The sequence below is a fragment of the Rattus rattus genome, chromosome 1 (assembly GCF_011064425.1).
Source record: "Rattus rattus isolate New Zealand chromosome 1, Rrattus_CSIRO_v1, whole genome shotgun sequence".
In the NCBI taxonomy this organism is placed as follows: domain Eukaryota; kingdom Metazoa; phylum Chordata; class Mammalia; order Rodentia; family Muridae; genus Rattus; species Rattus rattus.
The window spans coordinates 5,634,609-5,653,785 of NC_046154.1; the positions used below are offsets into that span (position 1 = coordinate 5,634,609).

The following is a 19,177-nucleotide window of genomic DNA, read 5'->3' on the forward strand; positions in this document are numbered from 1 at the left end:
ATTTCCGCCAACTCCATTCTTCCGCCGGGAAGCACTCCCGCCAACGGCCTCGGCGTCCATACCGGAAGCGGAAATGGTTGGAGCTTGGGCCCCGCCCCGCGGCCATCTTGGCGGCTGGAGGCGGCGCCGCGGGACGGAACGGAAGTGCCTGTGCAGCTTCCCGGATCCGGAGCCGAGCTCTGGCGGCCGCCCTGCCCGCCATCCTCCTTCCGCAGCCGTGAGGGAGACCGCGGCTCGGCTGCACCGGAGCTGCGAGGTGCTGGGGGTGGGCTGGTGGCGCGGACCTGGCCGGGCGGCACACCGCCGCCTTCCTCTGGACTGTCAAGGCCATGGGCGGGCGGGCAGGCGGGCGGGGCCAGGCAGCGCCTTTGATACTGGCGAGGGGTTGCCAGGGGCCGGCCGATATCCGAGAGGGGTACGCGAGGGGACTGCTAAGCGCTGCCCGATCCGGCCGCTGCTCGCTCCCCCCAAACCCCCCGGGTCCTGGCTTCGGAAGAAGGTGGCCTGTTGTCGTCCTCACAGATCCGGGCGGCATGTGTTAGGTGTCCTCTTGCTACCCCACTACCGTGTTCGGTTTCGGGGCACACGTGTAGGAATTAAGCCAGAGAGCGAAGACGTTACTGAATGGATTGAAGGGTTGCTGGTTAAATGGGTCTAGATTATACGGTGACAGTAAGGCAGTAAAATCCCCAGCCCTCTAGGCTGTACCTCCAGCGTCGTGCAGATTGTCTTCCTTAGCAAGGTTTCGGTGCAAGAGGGCTACCTACCTTAACATTGAGAACACCCAGTGGCTTTTCTTTCCTGACTCTTAATAATAGATACTACCCAGGTGGTGGTGGTGCACGCCTTTACGTGAGGCAAAGGCTGTGAGTTTGAGGCCAGCCTGGTCTACAGAGCAAGTTCCAGGACAGCCCGGTCTACATGGAGGAACCCTGTCTGGGGAAAAAAAGAAGGACTAGAGACTAGTTATATGTCTTGCAACTTTTTTTTTTTTTTGATGTGAGTTTTTTTTTAAACTCACAATATGTGGAAATCCCTCATAAGTGCTCAAAAGAGCATCAGGAAACCCATACTCTGTCCCTTAGATCCAGGTTGTGTGTTGGGGAACTGGTTGCAGTGGAGGTAGAATGTAAAGAAAGAACTGGGGAAAATCTGAGTTGATCATCCCCACTCCACCCACCCCCTAAAGGTGGGAGGGGCCAGAGAGGGAAGGACTCAGGGACAGGGTCTGGAAGGGTTGGCAGAAAGGGAACAACTCTTGAAGCATGCACGTGCTATTCCTTGACCAGGAGGCAGTGATGGGCACCCCTACCCCCACCCCATATGCTGTGCAGAGAGCTTTCTCCTCTCTTCTGTATTCCTAATTTAGGAGTGATGTATTGCAGAAACTAACCAAATGATGGGCTCCAGAACAAGGCATGGGGCGCAAGCTCTGTGTGTAGTACTTGTGTCCCCCTTAGAACAGTTTTTCTCTTGCTTTTTTTGTGACGGAACATAGAGCAATTTCAGTAGGTATGTGGCAAGCACTGTAGGTGTGAGGCCCACCCTAAAACCAGACAAGGTCCCTCAAGAAGGAGCTTGCATTCTGGTGAGAGGGAATTGAGAGATTACTAGAAAGGGATTGGAAAACAGTTGTTACAGGAAGTAGAAACAGCAGTGATGTGACGAGGAATCGGTGGTCATTGTGGACAGCATGAAGGGCCTCTTTGACCTTTAGTCTGAGTGGAGAGAAGAGAATTGCAGTTGGAACAGCTGGTATGAGGGCTGCCCTAATCCAGGAACGAGTCTGAGACATTCAGGACTGGCACTTGTTCTACCACAGGCTGCCACTAGGCCTTCATAAGAGCCCTTTGAGGAAGGCAGTGAGGCGCTCATCCCATATTCCAGGTCCAAGCTCAAGGCTGTCCCAGATCACACTGCTCGGAAGTGCAGTGCTGGGATTTGAAGCAGGCAGTGGGACTCCAAAGTTCACATTCTTAATCTCACTGTGCCGCCTCTCAGGTTGTTATTGGCAGGGAGTTTAATCAAGATGTAGAGCAGTGTTGTCTGATAATCAGAACTCGACTAATAGGTTTGTCTAATAATCAGAACTCGACTAATATGTTTTTGGAAGGTTTTCTACACATCATCTAAACCAGAGTTTTAAACAGTTAGCTCAGCTTAGCGTACATTCTTTAGAGGAGTAGCTCTGTCTTTTTTCTTTAAAATGGCCTCCCTGTGTAGATAGGTTGGTCTGGAACTCACTATATAGACAGGCTGACCTCAACTCTCTGCCTCTGCCTCCTAAACTGGATTTAAAGGTGCGTGCTACCAGGCCTAGTATTTTCTTTTTAATATTATGTCTCAGTTTAAGCAAAAGTGTTTTAGTGGTAAACACTGTAAAATAAGGGAGCATTTTCATATACCATAGGGTATTGAATGTGACTAACATAGCTTTCTATAAGCGGGGCTTTGGCCGAAGTGGAATGGCCATTCTAGGTAGTACATTCTAATGTGGTCTCTATTTAAATGTGGAATCCCCCGGAAAGGGAGAGCCACATCTAGGTTCTTCAGTTAAATGTGTGCATTTAGTTTATGCACACACCTGAGAGCAAAGGGCGTTCCCAGTCTCTTGGGCAGCTCTGAGCACCATACTCAGTGGGTCCAGGAAGTGGCAGCCCACTCACAACTCTTACTGCAGTCTTAACACACTGATCTGTGGGGCTGCTGAGAAGGCAGCCTGTTTGCCGTCGAAGTCACGCTATGTGGCCACTGACATCTGGTTCCGAAGGACTCCCTGAGGTTGACACGGGGTAGGCTGCAGATGTTGGACTTCTCGTCCTGCCACCCCACTGTAGCACTTGTGAGCCTGGTTTCTCATCCACTTTGGGAGCATTGAGACCAAGCTCAGGACTGTAGATTGAAGTCTGCCTGTATGTCCAGTCTTTAGAAGAGCATCGTTTTGCACATGGTGAACCTGAGGGTGACTGTAGCTAGAGAGGGTGTTGAGGGCCTCTCAGCTGTTGAGCACAGGTAGATTTAAGTCATATTGAACTATAGTTTGTTTCCCCTTTTCACCTCGTGGGTAGCAGAGGGACGTGGGACAGGTGCTACTCATATGAAAGGACCAGACGATTCTCCCTTCCTGCTTTTCGAGTAGGACTGATGACAAAGACTCCATCACTTAGCAGTTTCCCTGAGTCTGTATCTGAGGAGCTGGATATCCAGCTGGGCCTGAGCTGCTTCCAGGCCCAGGGCTGCTGGGGGTGTGTCCTCTATGAAATCAAGGGCAGTGATGGTTTTCTTGGCTGTCTGGGTTTTATAGTGAATTCCCACACTATAGTGAGATCCCAGCAGTGTTCAAAGTGGCCAGGGGTAGGTAGGGTTGCCTTCAGCTGCCAGGTAAGCTACATGCGCTATCTGCTAGGCCTGTTGATGGGGAGAAGGCCTGGCTCTGGGGTATAGACCCAGGCCCAGGGCAGAACGTGGAGAAGACTGGGTATTTGGTGAAAATCCAAAGAAATGCTTTGGATGAAATGTCAGGTCTTGTCAGACTGGTCAGTAGAGGGGAACATTTTCATATCCCTGAATGTTTTTTATTTATTTTAAAAATATTTTATATTTATCTCAGTTACAGAATGTCTGAAGGGGACAGTGTTGGAGACTCTGTCCATGGGAAGCCCGCAGTGGTGTACAGATTTTTCTCGCGGCTTGGACAGGTGAGTAGATTTGTAGATTATTAGTAGAAATAATTGAAAGGGAAGCTGTGACTCCTGACAGATTTCTCCTGAAGGGTGAGTTTGCTGTTTCACAAAAGACGCTAACCTACAGCTTGCCCTGGGCAGAAGCTTTTGTTTTCAGGGTTTGGCTCCTTTCTTTGCCATGAGAGCCTGTACACATGTTCCAGAAAAAGGTCAGGTAGCAGGGTCTGGACAGTGGGGACTACTTGTTCCTGTTCCTGTTTTGCTGTTGCTGCTTCTCCTCCTTTAAAAATACTAAAATCCTCCTCTCAGTGGTGTAGGACAACAATGGTCCTTGATCTTCTCTTTCCACTCCTTTTCTTCAACCTGCCACCCACATTCTAGCAAACCTCAGCCTTCCTTTGCCCTCAGGTGTCTGTTGGGTGTTGCTGCCTGAGAGTGTGAGCCTTTCATGCTGGCCCAGGTAGATGTAGGTCACGATGTATGGCTGCTTGAGGCTGCCTCACACACTCACTGTCTACAAGTCTGATTCAGTGAGCTGATATTATGGTTCAGTTAAAAACTTACCACGCTTTTAAGAAAGTATCATACGGCAATCTGTTGCTAATTATTGAAGCTGCTTGGTGGATAGGTATATTTACATAATTGCGAATGTTTAAAAATGCTTATAATTAAAACTTAGAGTTACAGTTCAGAATTAAGATGTAAAACATATCTATGTGTACATGAAATGCATGTTTATAGAAAAACCAAGAGCTTCCATAGTAATGACTGTAGCTGCTTTGGTATGTGTGAATGCACACTTTGGCTGCCAGCCGTCAAGCTGTGACCAGCCACTTTCCAGTGAAGGCAGGCAAGGTCAGCGTGCGCCGACTGGGGAAGTGCAAGGTCCTGGAGGCTTAAGAGCCACATCTGGGGCTCAGAGAGACCCTTTGGGAAAATAGGTTTTGGGTAGGATTTGACCCATGTGTGTTACAGCATGGGTTACAGTATACATGTTAGAGTATGTTTGCTACAGTATGGGTTACAGTATGAGTGTTACAGTATCGTGTCACAGTATGTGAATTACAGCATGGGTTACAGTATGTCATAGTATGTGTGTTAGAGTATGGGTTACAGTATGGGCTATATTGTGCATGTTACAGTATGGGTTACAGTATGAACTATATGTCTGTAACAGTATGGGTTGCAGTTTGTTATAGGATACATGTTACAGTATGTGTGTTTCAGTATGTGTTAGAGTATGCATGTTCAGTATGGGTTACACTATGGGTTGCAGTATGTGTTACAGCATGTGTTAGAGGATGCATGTTACAGTATGTTACAGTATATGTGTTAGAGTATGCATGTTCGGAATGGGTTACAGTATGTGTGTCATAGTATGTATGTCACAGTGTGGGTTACAGTATGGGCTATATATATGTGTGTTACAGTATGTTATAGGATGCATGTTACAGTATGTGTGTCTCAGTATGTGTGTTAGAGTATGGGTGTTCAGTATGGGTTACAGTATGTGTGTCATAGTATGTATGTCATGGTGTGGGTTACAGTATGGGCTATACTATATGTGTGTTACAGTATGTTATAGGATGCATGTTACAGTATGTTACAGTATGTGTGTTAGGGTATACGTAATACAGCATGGGACGGTGGGTTTAAAGGGTGGACTTCCTCCTCTGTAGCTTGTGTCCTCCCTTTGGGTGAGGTTGATTTTCCCTATAATGAGGTTTCTGGTTAATGCTGTAGCATAGTCTTTTATGCCTGGTTATTTTATAATGCTTTGGCTTAAGAATTGGATCTGTTTCAGGAATTATTGCAGATAAATCTTGGATTAATTGTAGTCAGTGTTTCATACCATATTTACATATATATTGTACATACATTGTATGTGTATGTTATACACACACACATATATATGTATATATTATATATATAGTATAACCTCTTTGTTTTTTTATGTATCTCTTTAAAATCGAAGCCCAGATATTTCCGAAAATGCACTTTGTAGTACACGGGAGTTGTGGGCTGATAAACGATTTATTCTGCCTTACAGATTTATCAGTCCTGGCTGGACAAGTCTACCCCCTACACAGCTGTCCGGTGGGTCGTGACACTGGGCCTGAGTTTTGTCTACATGATTAGAGTTTACCTGTTACAAGTAAGTGTGGTCTCAGCTGTCTTCACATTGTCTAAATGTGCTGTTGGCTGGAATGTTGAGTGTATGTATTTTAGAGGACATGGTCTATAATAATTACTTTTAGGTTAGTGCCAAATGTAAGAAGTTTCAGTGTGACCACCTGTTTAAAGGGAATTGGTAACAGTTTGTCCTGACTTTATTATGTTCCTTACCTAGAGTTCCCGGTGTGCCCAAGCAGGTCTTCTGGATAGCAGACTCTGTGGTATCCCTCAGACCTTGTATGTCTCTGGGGGCACAAGCCGATCCCTGCTTTCTTGAATGGAGTGTACAGACTTAAGGTGCATGAGTGACTTGCACTCAACTGGGTCTAAGCTATTTCTGTGTGGCTAAAAAGGGGAGTGAGGACGAAACATTTTAGAGGGTAAGAGATGCGTGGCTTAAGGCAGTTCTGCAGGCCCCTGGGCTGTCCGTGGACGCCGTGGACAGGTGGCATCTACTTAGGTTTTCGTTTGGAGCTTGTTGCTCCTTAGTTTGTTGGTCCCTAGTTAGATACTTGGTTTCCAAGAATTCCTGTACACCTCAGTTGGAGGCTTTTCAATGTCTGTTAGTCCAAAGGAAGGCAGCTTAAAGATTTCAGCTAGCACATTTTCTCCTCTGCGTTCATGAAAGGTATTCCCTTATTTAAAGTTCCATCTGTCTGTCTGTCTATCCATCCATCCATCCATCCATCCAATATTTAGGAGGACATTAGGACATGAGAACTCATTGATTTGCTGGATTTATTGATGCATTCACTAAATTTATTGATTCATTGCTGTAAAATTCTTAAAGTAAATGTAGACAGTTGCCCTTTATTGTTTTCATTTATGAATTTATTCCTAGGAGTAGACACGGTGCTGGTTTAGCATGATGGTGGTAGGCTACTCTCTAGTTTATACTAGAAGGACTTGATCAGTACTGCATGCCTGAAATTATTGTTGAGTTCATTGAAACTTGGTGGATTCACTAGTGGAAAGACTGGACTGGCAGCCTTGGGGTGGGGGTGGAGCAGAGCACACAGACTGGTTGTACTCTGCTCTGAATCAGACCTGGCATTCCTCAAGGCTTGGCTTTGCAACATGATAGCATATGTGCATAAAATTGACTTTTATACCTAGTTTCTAGTAGTTTGACTTGAAAAGTTTTTAGGCAGAAAGATTTCCTTTATATGAAAAGTACAGGCCTCCAAGGATTATGATGCAGTTCTGGAAGTGAACTGGGTAAGCTCGATCCTTTAGTTAATGTAAGGACTGCAGGGGTTCCAGTTCATTGTCTTCTCTGGAAAGCTGGGTTTGAAAACTTTGGACTTTGGCCAGGGGTGAGATGGGATGAGAAGAGGTAGGGTCTGGTTGTGGCACGTGCCTTTAATCTCAGCACTATGGAAGCAGAGGCAGGTGGCTCTCTGAGTTCAAGGCTAACAGAGTGAGTTCCAGGATAGTCAGGGCTACACAGAGAGATCCTGTCTTAAAAACAAAACAAAGGGAAGGAAAAAAAAAAAAGACAGAAAACCCTTCTCTCTTGATTTCCTGGTTCTGGTTCTAGATCTCTCAAGTGAGGTTACTATTCCAAGTGATGTGTTTCTAATGCTGCAAGTTGTCTACAGAGGACTGCTGGCTGTCGTGTGCACAGTAATAGCTGACATTCTGTTGTAGACTTCATGTGAGCAAGCTTGTTCACAGCAAGTTTTGAGACCAGGAGGACCCTGAATGTTACTCAGACACCCATCTCACATTAGCCCTATGGGCAGGGCAGTGTGTCTGCTGAGGAGAGCTAGCTTTTCTGCTGCAGACAGTCCTGGTCGGGACTATGGCTGACTGTCCTGCACCCTTGATGACACCCTTAAAGATGATTGTTGTCTGGGCCCTAGGTTGTCATGATCTTGTCAAACTCACAAGTAAGTTGAGGTAAATGGTTACTGTGGAGCAGTCATTGCTTATCACTGCACCTTGAAGGAATCATGTTTGTGGTGCAACAGAGCTTCATGGGCATGGGCTCAGTGAACTGGTTCCAGCTGGCTGGGCTGCTCATTGATGATGCCTTTCCTTCTCTTCCAGGGTTGGTACATTGTGACCTACGCCTTGGGAATTTACCACCTAAACCTTTTCATAGCGTTCCTTTCTCCCAAAGTGGACCCTTCCTTGATGGAAGACTCAGGTACAGCGGGGCCGTTGGGGTGCTGCTGTCAGAGCTGGGAACATTTGGACCTGGGCTTGCGATCGTGATGTCTGTGTCAGGATGACTCACTAAACCCTGTGCCACTGTGGAAAGGGTCGTTCTTTATCTCCACTTTGCTCAGGAGAGAAGGGAAGCACTCGGTTTAATAACACATCCAGAGACACATGGGAGAACAAGCAGGATGCAGGGGTCTGCTCCTCTGTTTCCTGCCTCAGAATTCATGTTAGGCGAATGACCAGAAAAATACAGGAGCAGTAAATAGCAGAGACACAGCTCAGACCAGGAGGACCCTGGTTGCCAGGGGTTAATACAGGCTGGGGCATTGGGTGTGCCCTGGTTTCTGAGTTGAAATGTTCTTGGGTGTGGGTTTTTGTTGTTGTTGACACAGGGTTTCTCTGTGTAGTTCTGGCTGTACTGGAACTCACTCTGGATACTGGGCTCCCCTCAAACACAGAGATCCACCTGCCTCTGCCTCTGCCTCTTGTCTTGGGTCTCTCCTGCCATGTGGGTTCCAAGAATTAAACTCAGATTGTCAGGCTTGGCAACAGGTGTCTTGAACTGCTGAAGTATTTCATTGGCACTTTGTATTTTATTGTGATAATGGAATTCTGTGTGTTCCATACTAGCCATAAACTCATCCTGCTTCTACCTCTCAAGTGCTAGGATTGTACTACTATGTGGCCTGCATTCTGTTTACCTGTTATGGAAACATTAGTTTGTCCTTATTTACATAACTATAGTACAACAGATGAAAACTCTGTGTGAAACTGAAATTTTTTAAATTACTGTTTTATGTGCATTAGTGTTTTGACCGCATGTATGTTTGTGTGAGGGTGCTGGATCCCCTGAAACAGGTATTACAGACAGTTGTGAGCTGCTGTGTAGGTGCTCGGAATAGAACCTGGGTGCTCTCGAAGAGTAGTGAGTGCTTTTAACCACTGAGCCATCTCTCCAGCCCCAAAATCTTTAATGCCTTTAAAAAGTGCATTAAGTCTTTTTTTTTTTTTTTTTTTTTTTTTAAAAAAAAAAAAAAGAAAAAAAGTTTCGGACCTGGAGAGATGGCTCAGTGGTTAAGAGCACTGGCTGCTTTTCCAGAGGTCCTGAGTTCAATTCCCAGCAACCACATGGTGGCTCACAACCATCTGTTATGGGAACTGATGTCCTCTTCTGGTGTGTCTGAAGACAGCTACAGTGTACTCGCAAACATTTAAAAAAAAAATCTTTAAAAAAAGGGGGAAAAGGTCTCATTGAGTTTCTAAAGCGACAAATTACTTTGTAAATTATGCTTTGTCAGTTGACTATGAACCCCACACTTTAGTTGAGTGAAATCTGTTGCCATGTGTGAGGCGTTCTAGTTCAGAAGCATTTAAGGAGAACATGTGTGTGACGTGTGTGGGGTTGGGGGGACTCCAAAGGTAAGAGGCAGATGTTTCATCTCTAGCCGATGTTCTACCTTTCAGATGATGGCCCTTCATTACCAACCAAACAAAATGAGGAGTTTCGCCCCTTCATTCGAAGGCTTCCAGAATTCAAATTTTGGTGAGTTAATTTTTTTTCTGTTGAACAATAAGATATTTAAATCCATAAATGTCTTACTTTTGCAAACGTTGTAATTGCCCACATGTGGGGGATGTGGGGCCATTTTGGTTCACATGCACTAGGTGATGGTCATGTGATAGTCAGGTCAAGTGCTTGGCACAATCACCACAGGCACTGACCGCTTCGAGTTTGAACACCAGACGTCCTACTTAAGGTATTTTGAAGGAAGTGCAGCATTATTTTCCACTGCTCTTCTTCTTGTCTACACAGCGGAAATCCTTTCTCCTGAGCAGTCCTGCTGTTATGTCTTTAAGGTTTTTGTGGAAGATGAAGATCAGTTTTTGTCTTAGTTACTGGTTTCTTAACAAAATGGGGATTTTGTTGTGCTTTGTTTGCATGTGGTGTGCATTAATCTAAAAGGTCACAGGGCTTTCCAGGGGAAAGACAGTGTTCTGTCTTGGGTTGGCACAGTCATCTAGAGTTAATAGATCAGGCTGGTCCCAGAATGAAGGGCTCTAACAGCTGTTTTCCAGGCCCTGTACCTCCTGTGGGCACTGCTTTGGTTCAAGGCCACCCTGAACCTTCCATAGACAGACATCCTGGGAGTTGGGAGACTAGGGAGAGGGCTGAGAACATAGGTCGGTGCAGTGTAGGGTAGCTCCTCCGAGGACCTTCTGTCAAAGGTCGAGGCTGTGGCCTCCTGGATGGTTTTTGAACCAAATGTCCCCTGGAGCCCAAAGGAGCCAAAGTCTTTGTTGGCTCAATAAATTGAATAAGCAAACTGAGTTCTGTGAGTGTTTTAACTTGGCAGCTCTGATGCTGTATGTAGGACAGGAATTGTTAAGAGTGTGGGATATGATTTGGGAGAGGACGCAGAAGGTAGGTAGAAGCCCTTGAGGAACCTGGTCTTTGTTCTGTAGGAAAGAAGAGCTTGTGCTGGTTTCAATCGCACAGCACCTAACCAGTGAGGTGGTGGCAGCAGGGCTGTGTGCTAGGGTGGGAGAGCACTCCCTTGCAGCAGGCTTCCCGAGTCCATCCTGAGCCTAGGTTACTGCTCAAAATGGCAGTTTCAGGGAGCAAACATGAGGTGCACTTGGCTTTAGCTGGGGGTACTTTACACTTTGTGTAAGCTTAAGAAGACTTAGTTTTCAAAAGGCTGAGAGGACTTGTGTGGTTCAGTGTAGTACACGAACTGACCTCACACTACACTGTGGTGGCTGTAAAGACCAGAGGGGTCTGACACTTGCCTGGTGTTGTCCGCAGAGCACACCACACTAATTTCTCCCTTTGTTCTAAGGCATGCGGCTACAAAAGGCATTCTTGTGGCTATGATCTGTACCTTCTTTGAGGCTTTCAACGTCCCCGTATTCTGGCCGATCCTGGTGATGTACTTCATCATGCTTTTCTGTATCACAATGAAGAGGCAAATAAAGGTAAAGATAACAGTGCTGCTGTGCAAGCTGACAGTGACCAGCCCGAGGCTGCAGTACCCCTGGAAAAGCATGCTGGCATTTAGTGCTGGCATCGCCTTCTGTGTGTGATGACCAACTTACACTCAGCTTCTGCCCGAGAGTCCCAAACTGCAAGCCCTCTGTGAGAACAGAGCCTTCCTTGAAGGTGGCTGGAAGCCGAGTAGGAGAGCCCTGGGTAGGGCTAGGTGGGCTTGGGTCTGCAGTGCCTCAGTGGCTCCTTTTAGCTCATAGCTTGAGGTCCTATGGTAGCCCTGCTAGAGCCCAAGGCACATCCTCACACTGGTGATGAAGTTGTGGCTGCACCCCCTTCTGTACTCTCCCTAGCTCTTTGCTCACAGAGGATCATGAGATGTTTCCCAAATGTTGGCATTTCAGTGGGTTAGAATGTACGAACCACACTGTTGGCCTCTTGATTTCAGTTGCACCAGACTGAAACAATTGAGGGGTACCTTTGGCTATTCAGGCCTAGGGAAAAGGGTAAAGCAGGAAACTGTTTTGAAGTAACTCAAGTTTGTTTGTGTGTTTGTTTTCCCAGCACATGATTAAATACCGGTACATACCATTCACACACGGGAAGAGGAGATACAAAGGGAAGGAGGACGTGGGCAAGACATTTGCTAGTTAGAAGCTGGACTGACTGTCACACGGACTCAAGAACGGTTTTGAGCCATTGTAACAATGCCTTTTTCTTCACATAAAGTAGTTGATTATGAGGAAGTTGAATTTTCTTTTTAAGAGGAGCCTCAATGATTTGTATCTGAAATATCAGGTTCTTGAAGAAACTGGCATTTAAACCACATTGCATTGACTTCTTCTTCAGTGATGCTCAGTGTTTGGAATGGGCAGATGGTAGTGAGCCATGGGCTTGTTCAGTGTTTGGAATGGATGATGGTAGTGAGCCATGGGCTTGGGGGCCAGGTGGGTGGCAGCCCAAGAGCGGAAGGGAGGATGGGAGTGCGGCCCTGCAGAGCTGCCTTCCTGACCCCGCTGAGGCCACTCCTCTGTGCCAGAGGGACAAGCCAGCCTGCTTCCTGCTGTGAGAAGGAATGTGCTGCTTTGAGGGTGATTTCACAGAGCTCTGTGGGGTTCTCATGCCAGTGTCTGAATCTCATCTCACTAGAGATGTTTCTCAAATTGGCCTCTTACCATAATGACTCAAAACTCTGTTCTTAACTACCATGATTGCTTTTGAGGGCCTGGAATTATAAATATATATTATATTTTAATTGTTTGAGACTATTTTGACACTTCCTTTGATACATAACGTATTTTGCTTTTGATTAATTTAAACTCGTTCTCATGCAACAACCTCTTTACGGAAACAGAACGGGCCAGAGCGTACCAAGTCTGGGGTTTATTGCATGGCCTTTTTACTTTCTATGGGGAAAACAGAATCTACCACGTGTCAAACTTTTTGATGTGATAAAAATAATACTCTTTAAACATTTTACTAAGTGACTTTTAAATCCCAACTTTATTAAAGAAAGTGTCCCTTGCTTGTGTAGTCTTCGTCTACACCACGAGTCACTTCACTGAAGCACAGCTTGCTTTCCACAACTATTGCAAGGGAACCACTGGGCCAGTTAGCACCAGGGCAGCAGACACCACAGGTACAGGAAGGACAGAGGCTGTCAAGTACAAACAGGCTCTTCAATCCCAGGTTGTGACCTATTCAGAACCCCACTCAAGTGTTTCTCATCCGTCCTATGGTGTTAGACTGAGTAAGTCAGCTGCCTGGGTTTCCTTTTGTGGACACTCTGATGCTCCTTTTAGATGTCACATTTTGAAACCCCAACCTGTCATTTTCTAATGTTCTAAGTGAGTTTGTTTTTAACCATGTGAGCACTTGGAGCTCACACGCTGGATGTTTTGTTTACATTCCCTACACTGTTTTCCTCATCGCTGACTAGACTCCCGGTGTGCTGGAAAATTAAGTTGGCTCTACCTGGTCAGAGCAGAGTGAGTCCCAATCGGGGTACTGCCGGATATCTGTAGCTGTGTTCCAGGTTCCCAAAGACTTTGTCTTCCCATAGGCTCCCTGAAGCTACCTTTTGTCAGTTCTGGTCCCCTGTCCCACCTAGAGGAATGGGTCCTGCTCTTGGTAAGGGGACCTTCACAAGGAACCTGGTGGCATCAGATAGCACTGGTGGCTGGGCTTCAGTCCTACTCACTGCTTGTAGACCAAAGGTTCTGTCAAGTTGTCTTCACACTGTCTTACGAAGTCTAGATCTAGATCTCCTGGGGTTTTTTGTGTTTGTTGTTTTTAATTTTTAAGACAGGGTTTCTCTGTGTGACCCTGGCTGTGCTGAAACTCACTCTGTAGACCAGGCTGGCCTCTGGCCTCAACTCCCTGAGATCTGCATTTTTTGCCTCCTATGTGCTGAGACCGAAGGTGTGGGCCACCACCCAGGTAGAGCATCTGTGCTTAATGTGCCTTTTTTATGGAATTAGTCTCTACTTAGGCTGTCTCTGACCTGAATTGATTTTAAAGGCTTGGAAATGTCAAATGGAGGCAAGAAACAAGCTAGGGACAAGCCAAGAGGGAGCTGGATTCGGCAGTGACATTGAGTAGGCTGGTCACTTGTTTATCTGGCCTTCAAGCAGACATGGCTCACTTAACTTCCCCTGAGAGCAGCAGCTATCTGAGGATGCATGGATGTTGGTTTACAGGAGAAAACACCCAAGTCAACTCTGCCTGGTTGGCGAGATGTTCAACAAGTAAAGTTGCTTGCTTGCTGCCCAGCCCGACCGGAATTTGATCCCTGAAATACATGGTACAAAGAACTGACTCCTGCAAGTTCTCTGATCTCCATACACGTGCAGTGGCCTGTGTGCAGCCTAATACAGTTGTAAAAATGTGCAGCTCGGGAGATGAAGACCTTCAAGTTGTACCTTTTGTAAAGGTTTATTTGTTATATATTATAGTGTTCTGTCAGAAAGGGCATCAGATTCCAGAATAGATGGTTGCTGGGAATTGAACTCAGGGCCTCTGGAAGAACATCCAGTGCTCAGCCTCTGAGCCATCTGTCCAGCCCAGCCCTTCATTTCCTTACGGAGTTGGCAACATGGATTAAGCACGTGGTGTTTTAGGAGGGGTACTGACGGCGGTAAGCCCAGAGTTCTACACTTCGCTTCCAGCCTAACCTGAGCTATGCCTCTCACAGCCCAATGGTGGCCGCCTCTTTACAGACCTGAGTCAAACACCCGGACCTGAAGCAGTTCTCAGCTGTGTGGCTTGGGAAGGGAGGGGGAGTCCACTATCTCCAGAGACTGAAGAAGCCATAGATTACGTGCAACAAACTCTCCTACCCCCAAATTGAGTTTTCCCCACTTGCGCCTGACACCCTTTCTTTCCAGGTAACTGTAGTAGCTTATGTGACAAAAGAGCAGTGTGGAGGTTTTATGTTTCTGTGCAGCCACAGTTCTGAGAAACTTGTCCATGGGCTTCCATTCACTTCTTAGAGCCGTCAGCGGTAGTGCCTCAGGTAGACCAGCTTCTGGGGTGGGAACTTCTCCCGGCATAGGGGACACTCTGTCTGTGGGGATAGGGTATGCATGTCACACAGGCTGTGTATTGTAGCTGGCCCCAGTGCATCACCTCCTGTTCTACATACATGCACAGCTCTAAATCAGCCCCAAAACATGAGGCTAGAGGGGATAGGCATGGGATACTGCAGACTCAGCGTAGCTGTGCCCACCCTCAGTACTGTGAACCTTGGCTCTCTAGGGCCTCTCCTGGGCTTTACCCTTTGACACCCTCTGCCATATCTTCCCAGCAACCCACAACCAGTAAAAGATAGCAGGCTGTGTATGCTACCCTAGACCCTCCCTTGTAGAATTTCCACTAGGTCTAACTCTAGATGAATCCTAGTGCTTCCTTTAAGAGAAAAAGACTTCCTCCACCATCAAAGAGAAAGCAGGGTACACATTCCACACTTAAACATGCTGTTACAGAGTGCCCACTACGCAGACTGCTGACTCAGCAGTGCAAATGCTTGTCTTTTCTGTCCTGCCACCCAGGACACCCAGCCTCTTAACAGCAGGGCACAGCCACACGGAGTTCCCTCTCACTTGCAGCCTAGGCTTCCGGCCAGGGCAGTGAAAGTAGCTCACTGGCTAGACACGCCAGCCAGGGCCCAGCTGCTTACACCTGTCCTTCTGAACAGCGGTGCACAGGAATAACTTGGTGTGTGCACATGTACTAGCATACTACATGTGTGAAGCAAGATGGTAAGTGTAGCAAGATATGTGCACCCAACACGTGCCATTCACCTGCCCTTAGTCAGGCTTCAAGTGCGGAAGGCTGGGAACTCCAACGCCAAGCATGGCTCATATCCCACAGAGCTGTTAACAAGATGCCCACCTCCCTACCCCCAATCAGGGAGCTTTAGGAGGTCGGGGCAGCAGAACTGCCACAGTCCCAGGCCGGGAGCGTGCGTACCTTGGTGTTGCACCACTCGGTAATGCACTCCCAGCAGAAGAGATGGCCACAAGGTGTGGCTGTGGAGTGTCTTCGCTCCTCCAAGCACAGGGTGCAGAGTGGGGCTCTGCACACTGCTCTGTCCTCAAGGGAACTCCTATGGGGGTAAGTACACAGGTGAGTACCTTCCACAAAATCGGCATGCCGCAGCACCCCAGCTCCCCCCACCTACCCCGACGCCTGCCCGCGTACCTGCGGTGGGACAGATTTCGGTGCAGCCTCCACTCCTTCCTGGCTCGCTGCTTCTGCCTGAAGCTGTACAACTGCAGCCCCAGTGACAATGCCAGATGCAGCAGGGAGATGAGCCCCAGCAGTCGGTAGCTAGTGCGAGCCCTCAGGTCCTCTCCAGGCAGGCGGCGAGTGCGGAGCTGTTAAGACAGGTGAGCTTGGCCATAAGGATCCCGTAGGACCTGGCCTCTGTCTGCTGGAGGTGTATGTTCAGCCAGCCCTCCTCTCGGCCACTGGCAGTGTCCCAAGAACAAGGACCAACAGAGTGATAGGTTTAAGTGATAGAGAACCCTAGCTAGCTATAGGGTAATCTTTAGGTACTAGCTGCATAGATAAAAACTGAACCAGGAGTCTAGACCAGGAAAATGGGTGAAGATTCTAGAGCTGTTTGGAGACTACTTCAGAGGAAGGGAAGGAGCCCAAGGAAGAGCAGGGTGGAGAAGAGCAAGGAAACCTGGGCAGGCAGGTATTGTTCCTCTGACACTCTGGCCCTCAAGGATGCTGTCCAAGCCTCTGCTGTAGCTAGGCGTAACTCCCATGCACATCACAACAGAACATGCGGTCTTCACTTCCCGCCTTCCCACTGGTAGGACAGGAGCCTCTGCCAGCAGGCCAGACTCTGGGCAAGAACCTGAACTTGACACCCTCTGGAATAGGTGCTTGTCCCCAGACAGTGAAATGGACATAGCCACGAGTCCACAGTGAAGAAACTGCTGAGGCCAGACCTAAGTGCACTCAGTCACGTGCCCAAATCTGCTGTCCCATCTTTATTAGTTTGTGGAAACTAGACTTCCCTGGGCCTTTTAGGAAAATATAACTGAACAAACCCCACTATTTCCCAAGCACAGAGTTTCAGTTGCAACTTGGAAGCAGAGTGCTTGGCTGTGATCGTGTCAGCATGGGTCCCAAATGAGCTGCTCAGAGGACCCTAGCCTGCACACCAGTCCCCTTGGCACTGCTACTTACATAAGTGATCCCTGCCAGTCTCTTGGCTAGGTGGTAGAAGGTACCATGGATATAAAACCAAGCCACATGGAGCCGATGGAGGCAGGCGAAGCCTTGTCTCAGGATAAAGACTGCCCGCTGGAGGGCCCTCCTCTGTTGTTCAGTCAGGGTAGCTGCGTGGTGACGCACCCAGCGCCGTGCCCCTGACCGGCTGCGTCCTCCGGGTAGCAGACTGCCCTGTGAGGCCCGGGTGCCGTCGCCATCAGCTTGCAGCTCCTGCTCCAGGGGCAGCAGTGCCTTGTCTAACAGGTAGGGCAAGACAGCATGCAGGGCAACCAGCACTCCACGTCGGAGCCTGGAGGGCACACGCTGCCGGGATGGGTCCACTTGGATGATCCCGACGTACTCCTCTCCAAGTGTCTGGTAGCCTGAGGATTAATGTACGGTGGTGAAGGTCCAGGGACAAGCTTCTAGGCCAGCTTGTGTCCCCCCAGCCTCACCAGTCACCCCGAGACCTAGCCAAGGCTAGCACAACTTGTTAAACCCACTGTGGCCTTGCTGTGAACTCACGATGTCACACAGACTGCCACTCTGGAACAGGTCTTGTTTCCCCTGTCAGTTCCCTTCTTTACTGTTTCCCAGTCCTTCCTCTGTCAAACCCTTATCCCCTTGTCCAAGTGATGGGATCTAATCTTGTGGCTTTTCTACCTTCCAGATTGGCTCAGTCTGCATCTGGCTCAGTCCTAAGTATCAGACATACATACAGCTGCTTACCTGATACTGTCACATGGAATGAGATAAAAAGCCCTTACGCCTGCCCTGATTGAAGCTTCTTGTAGTTCACCCTGTAGAAGATGAAGCCTGACCTCCTGTCTCTGAAGCCAGACCTGTGGTGTACCTTGTGCTCTTTATCTATGTGTCTCACCGTGAGCCTGCTCATAGGCCATAGCAACCTCTGTCCCCCATGTGAGTGTCTTGCTTTGTATCTTGCAATGCCTCACATCCCATACAAAGGAAAGTCCCATTCTGCTGAGAGGCCTTTAAGAATCTGGGGCAGTACCCCGTCTGGCCACTGTCTTCCTTCCCTGAAACTAATGCAGGTGATTTCCAGGAGCTGCTCAGTTTGCCTAGCAGCCTTCCCTATCCTCTGCAGACCTGGGTAGATTGTGGGCCCCTCCGTGCCAAGGACCCGCCAAGCACAGCTACCTGCAATTGTGGTGAGGCCAAAGTAGGCTATGTCTGAGAGCAACTCGATCTCTTTCCTCCATTCCAGCCATTTCTTTGCACCTGAGAGGAGAAAAAAATTAGCTCTGGGGAGGTGAAGTGGTTCACTTAAGATCACTCCCCCAGTTCCCAGGGGTCAGGTAAAGTCCATGTCAAGTCCCTTCTGGGTCGACCCTTAACAACTCTTTCCCTTCACCACCTCTGCTGCCCCGGTTGACCTGAATGACTCCGAGACGAAGACCACCTCTTAAGAACCCCTTACTGTAACTGTCGAGTTAGGAACTGTTAGGCTCTAGCCATAGGGCCCCAGGAAAGTCTAGATAGCGCTAAGAACATAAGTCAGAGGCGACCTGTTTAGTATCAAATCTCGTCTCTCTGAAATCCCAAATCCCTGCCTATGAGATCCACGTATCTACCTATGAGAGTAATAATGTTAGGTCCAACTTGTAGGAGCGTTTGGGGAGTAAATGGGCAAATGCTTGAGAAACACTTTTAAAGTTGGCACTGCCAGGCAGAGACCTGCAATGTGTTCAGCAGTGTGTATGTCTGTTTTGATCCCCGCTTTCCTAACGAGCTTTGGAGCTGCCGCCGGTCTGGGTGCCCGGAACGCTCACCCGCTAGGCTGTGCAGCGCTCCACCCGCCGCGCTCCGCAGGCCTCCCAGGTAGTACTCGTCCTTCTGCGCCGCCCGGATCACTTCTGGAGGACCCGCCTGCGCCATGGCTCGACTCGGTCGGTGAGCTCGCACCGCGCCGGCGCACCTCGTGGGCGGGGCCTGTGACGCTCGACGTACCTCTGTCGTGGGGCGCAGGCCGCAAAGACCACGAGGGCGAAGGCGGGGCCTAGGCGTGATATCCGTGGAGGCGGGGATAGGGGCGGGACCATGCAGGAGGGGCGGGGACACTCAGGGAGGGGTGTGGCCTGTGCTTGGAGGGTGGAGCCTCACAGTGAAGTGGCGTATACTGACAGGGACATGTGGGTAGAACCCCTAGAGAGCTCAGCCTCGCAGATGAATTTTTGGCCTGATTCAGGTCCCGTTTTCTGGCAGGAGGTACGTGTCTCTGGGACTGCAGGAGTGGACCTTTTAGGATAGCCCAGTGATCCCAACGGACTACGAAAGTCCCCAGTTCCCGTTTGGAGTTCCTCCCGCTGCCCATGCCCTGGTTTCCTCTGCTTGGGTTGGGCAATTCCAGATAGTACCTTTGACCACTGCCAGGAGGCAGTCACAGCTCATGCAGAGGCACAAGCTTCTGGCCAAA

General features: G+C 48.5%; 2 protein-coding genes across 2 annotated transcripts; one reads left to right on the plus strand and one right to left on the minus strand.

The window, feature by feature from the left end:
- The first annotated feature begins 93 nt into the window (after positions 1-93).
- On the plus strand, positions 94-12,538 carry Rer1 (retention in endoplasmic reticulum sorting receptor 1). The gene is made up of 7 exons (XM_032893501.1): positions 94-256; positions 3,611-3,698; positions 5,734-5,838; positions 7,911-8,010; positions 9,492-9,570; positions 10,868-11,003; positions 11,578-12,538. The coding sequence occupies exons 2-7, from the start codon at positions 3,618-3,620 to the stop codon at positions 11,665-11,667; spliced, it is 591 nt and encodes a 196-aa protein (XP_032749392.1). The 5' UTR covers positions 94-256; positions 3,611-3,617; the 3' UTR covers positions 11,668-12,538.
- Pex10 (peroxisomal biogenesis factor 10) lies at positions 12,498-18,697 on the minus strand. The gene is given in 6 exon segments (XM_032893512.1): positions 12,498-14,578; positions 15,484-15,619; positions 15,715-15,946; positions 16,713-17,123; positions 17,902-17,982; positions 18,534-18,697. Coding segments are annotated over 6 exon segments (1,035 nt in total). The 5' UTR covers positions 18,640-18,697; the 3' UTR covers positions 12,498-14,509.
- Between the last annotated feature and the right edge of the window lie 480 nt (positions 18,698-19,177).

Bases quoted from the DNA above. Each gene is read 5' to 3' on its own strand.
- Rer1 (XM_032893501.1), top strand. From the start codon at position 3,618: ATGTCTGAAGGGGACAGTGTTGGAGACTCTGTCCATGGGAAGCCCGCA. The intron at 9,571-10,867 runs GTGAGTTAATTT...CTTTGTTCTAAG, and splicing joins CTTCCAGAATTCAAATTTTG to GCATGCGGCTACAAAAGGCA. The intron at 11,004-11,577 runs GTAAAGATAACA...TTGTTTTCCCAG, and splicing joins CAATGAAGAGGCAAATAAAG to CACATGATTAAATACCGGTA.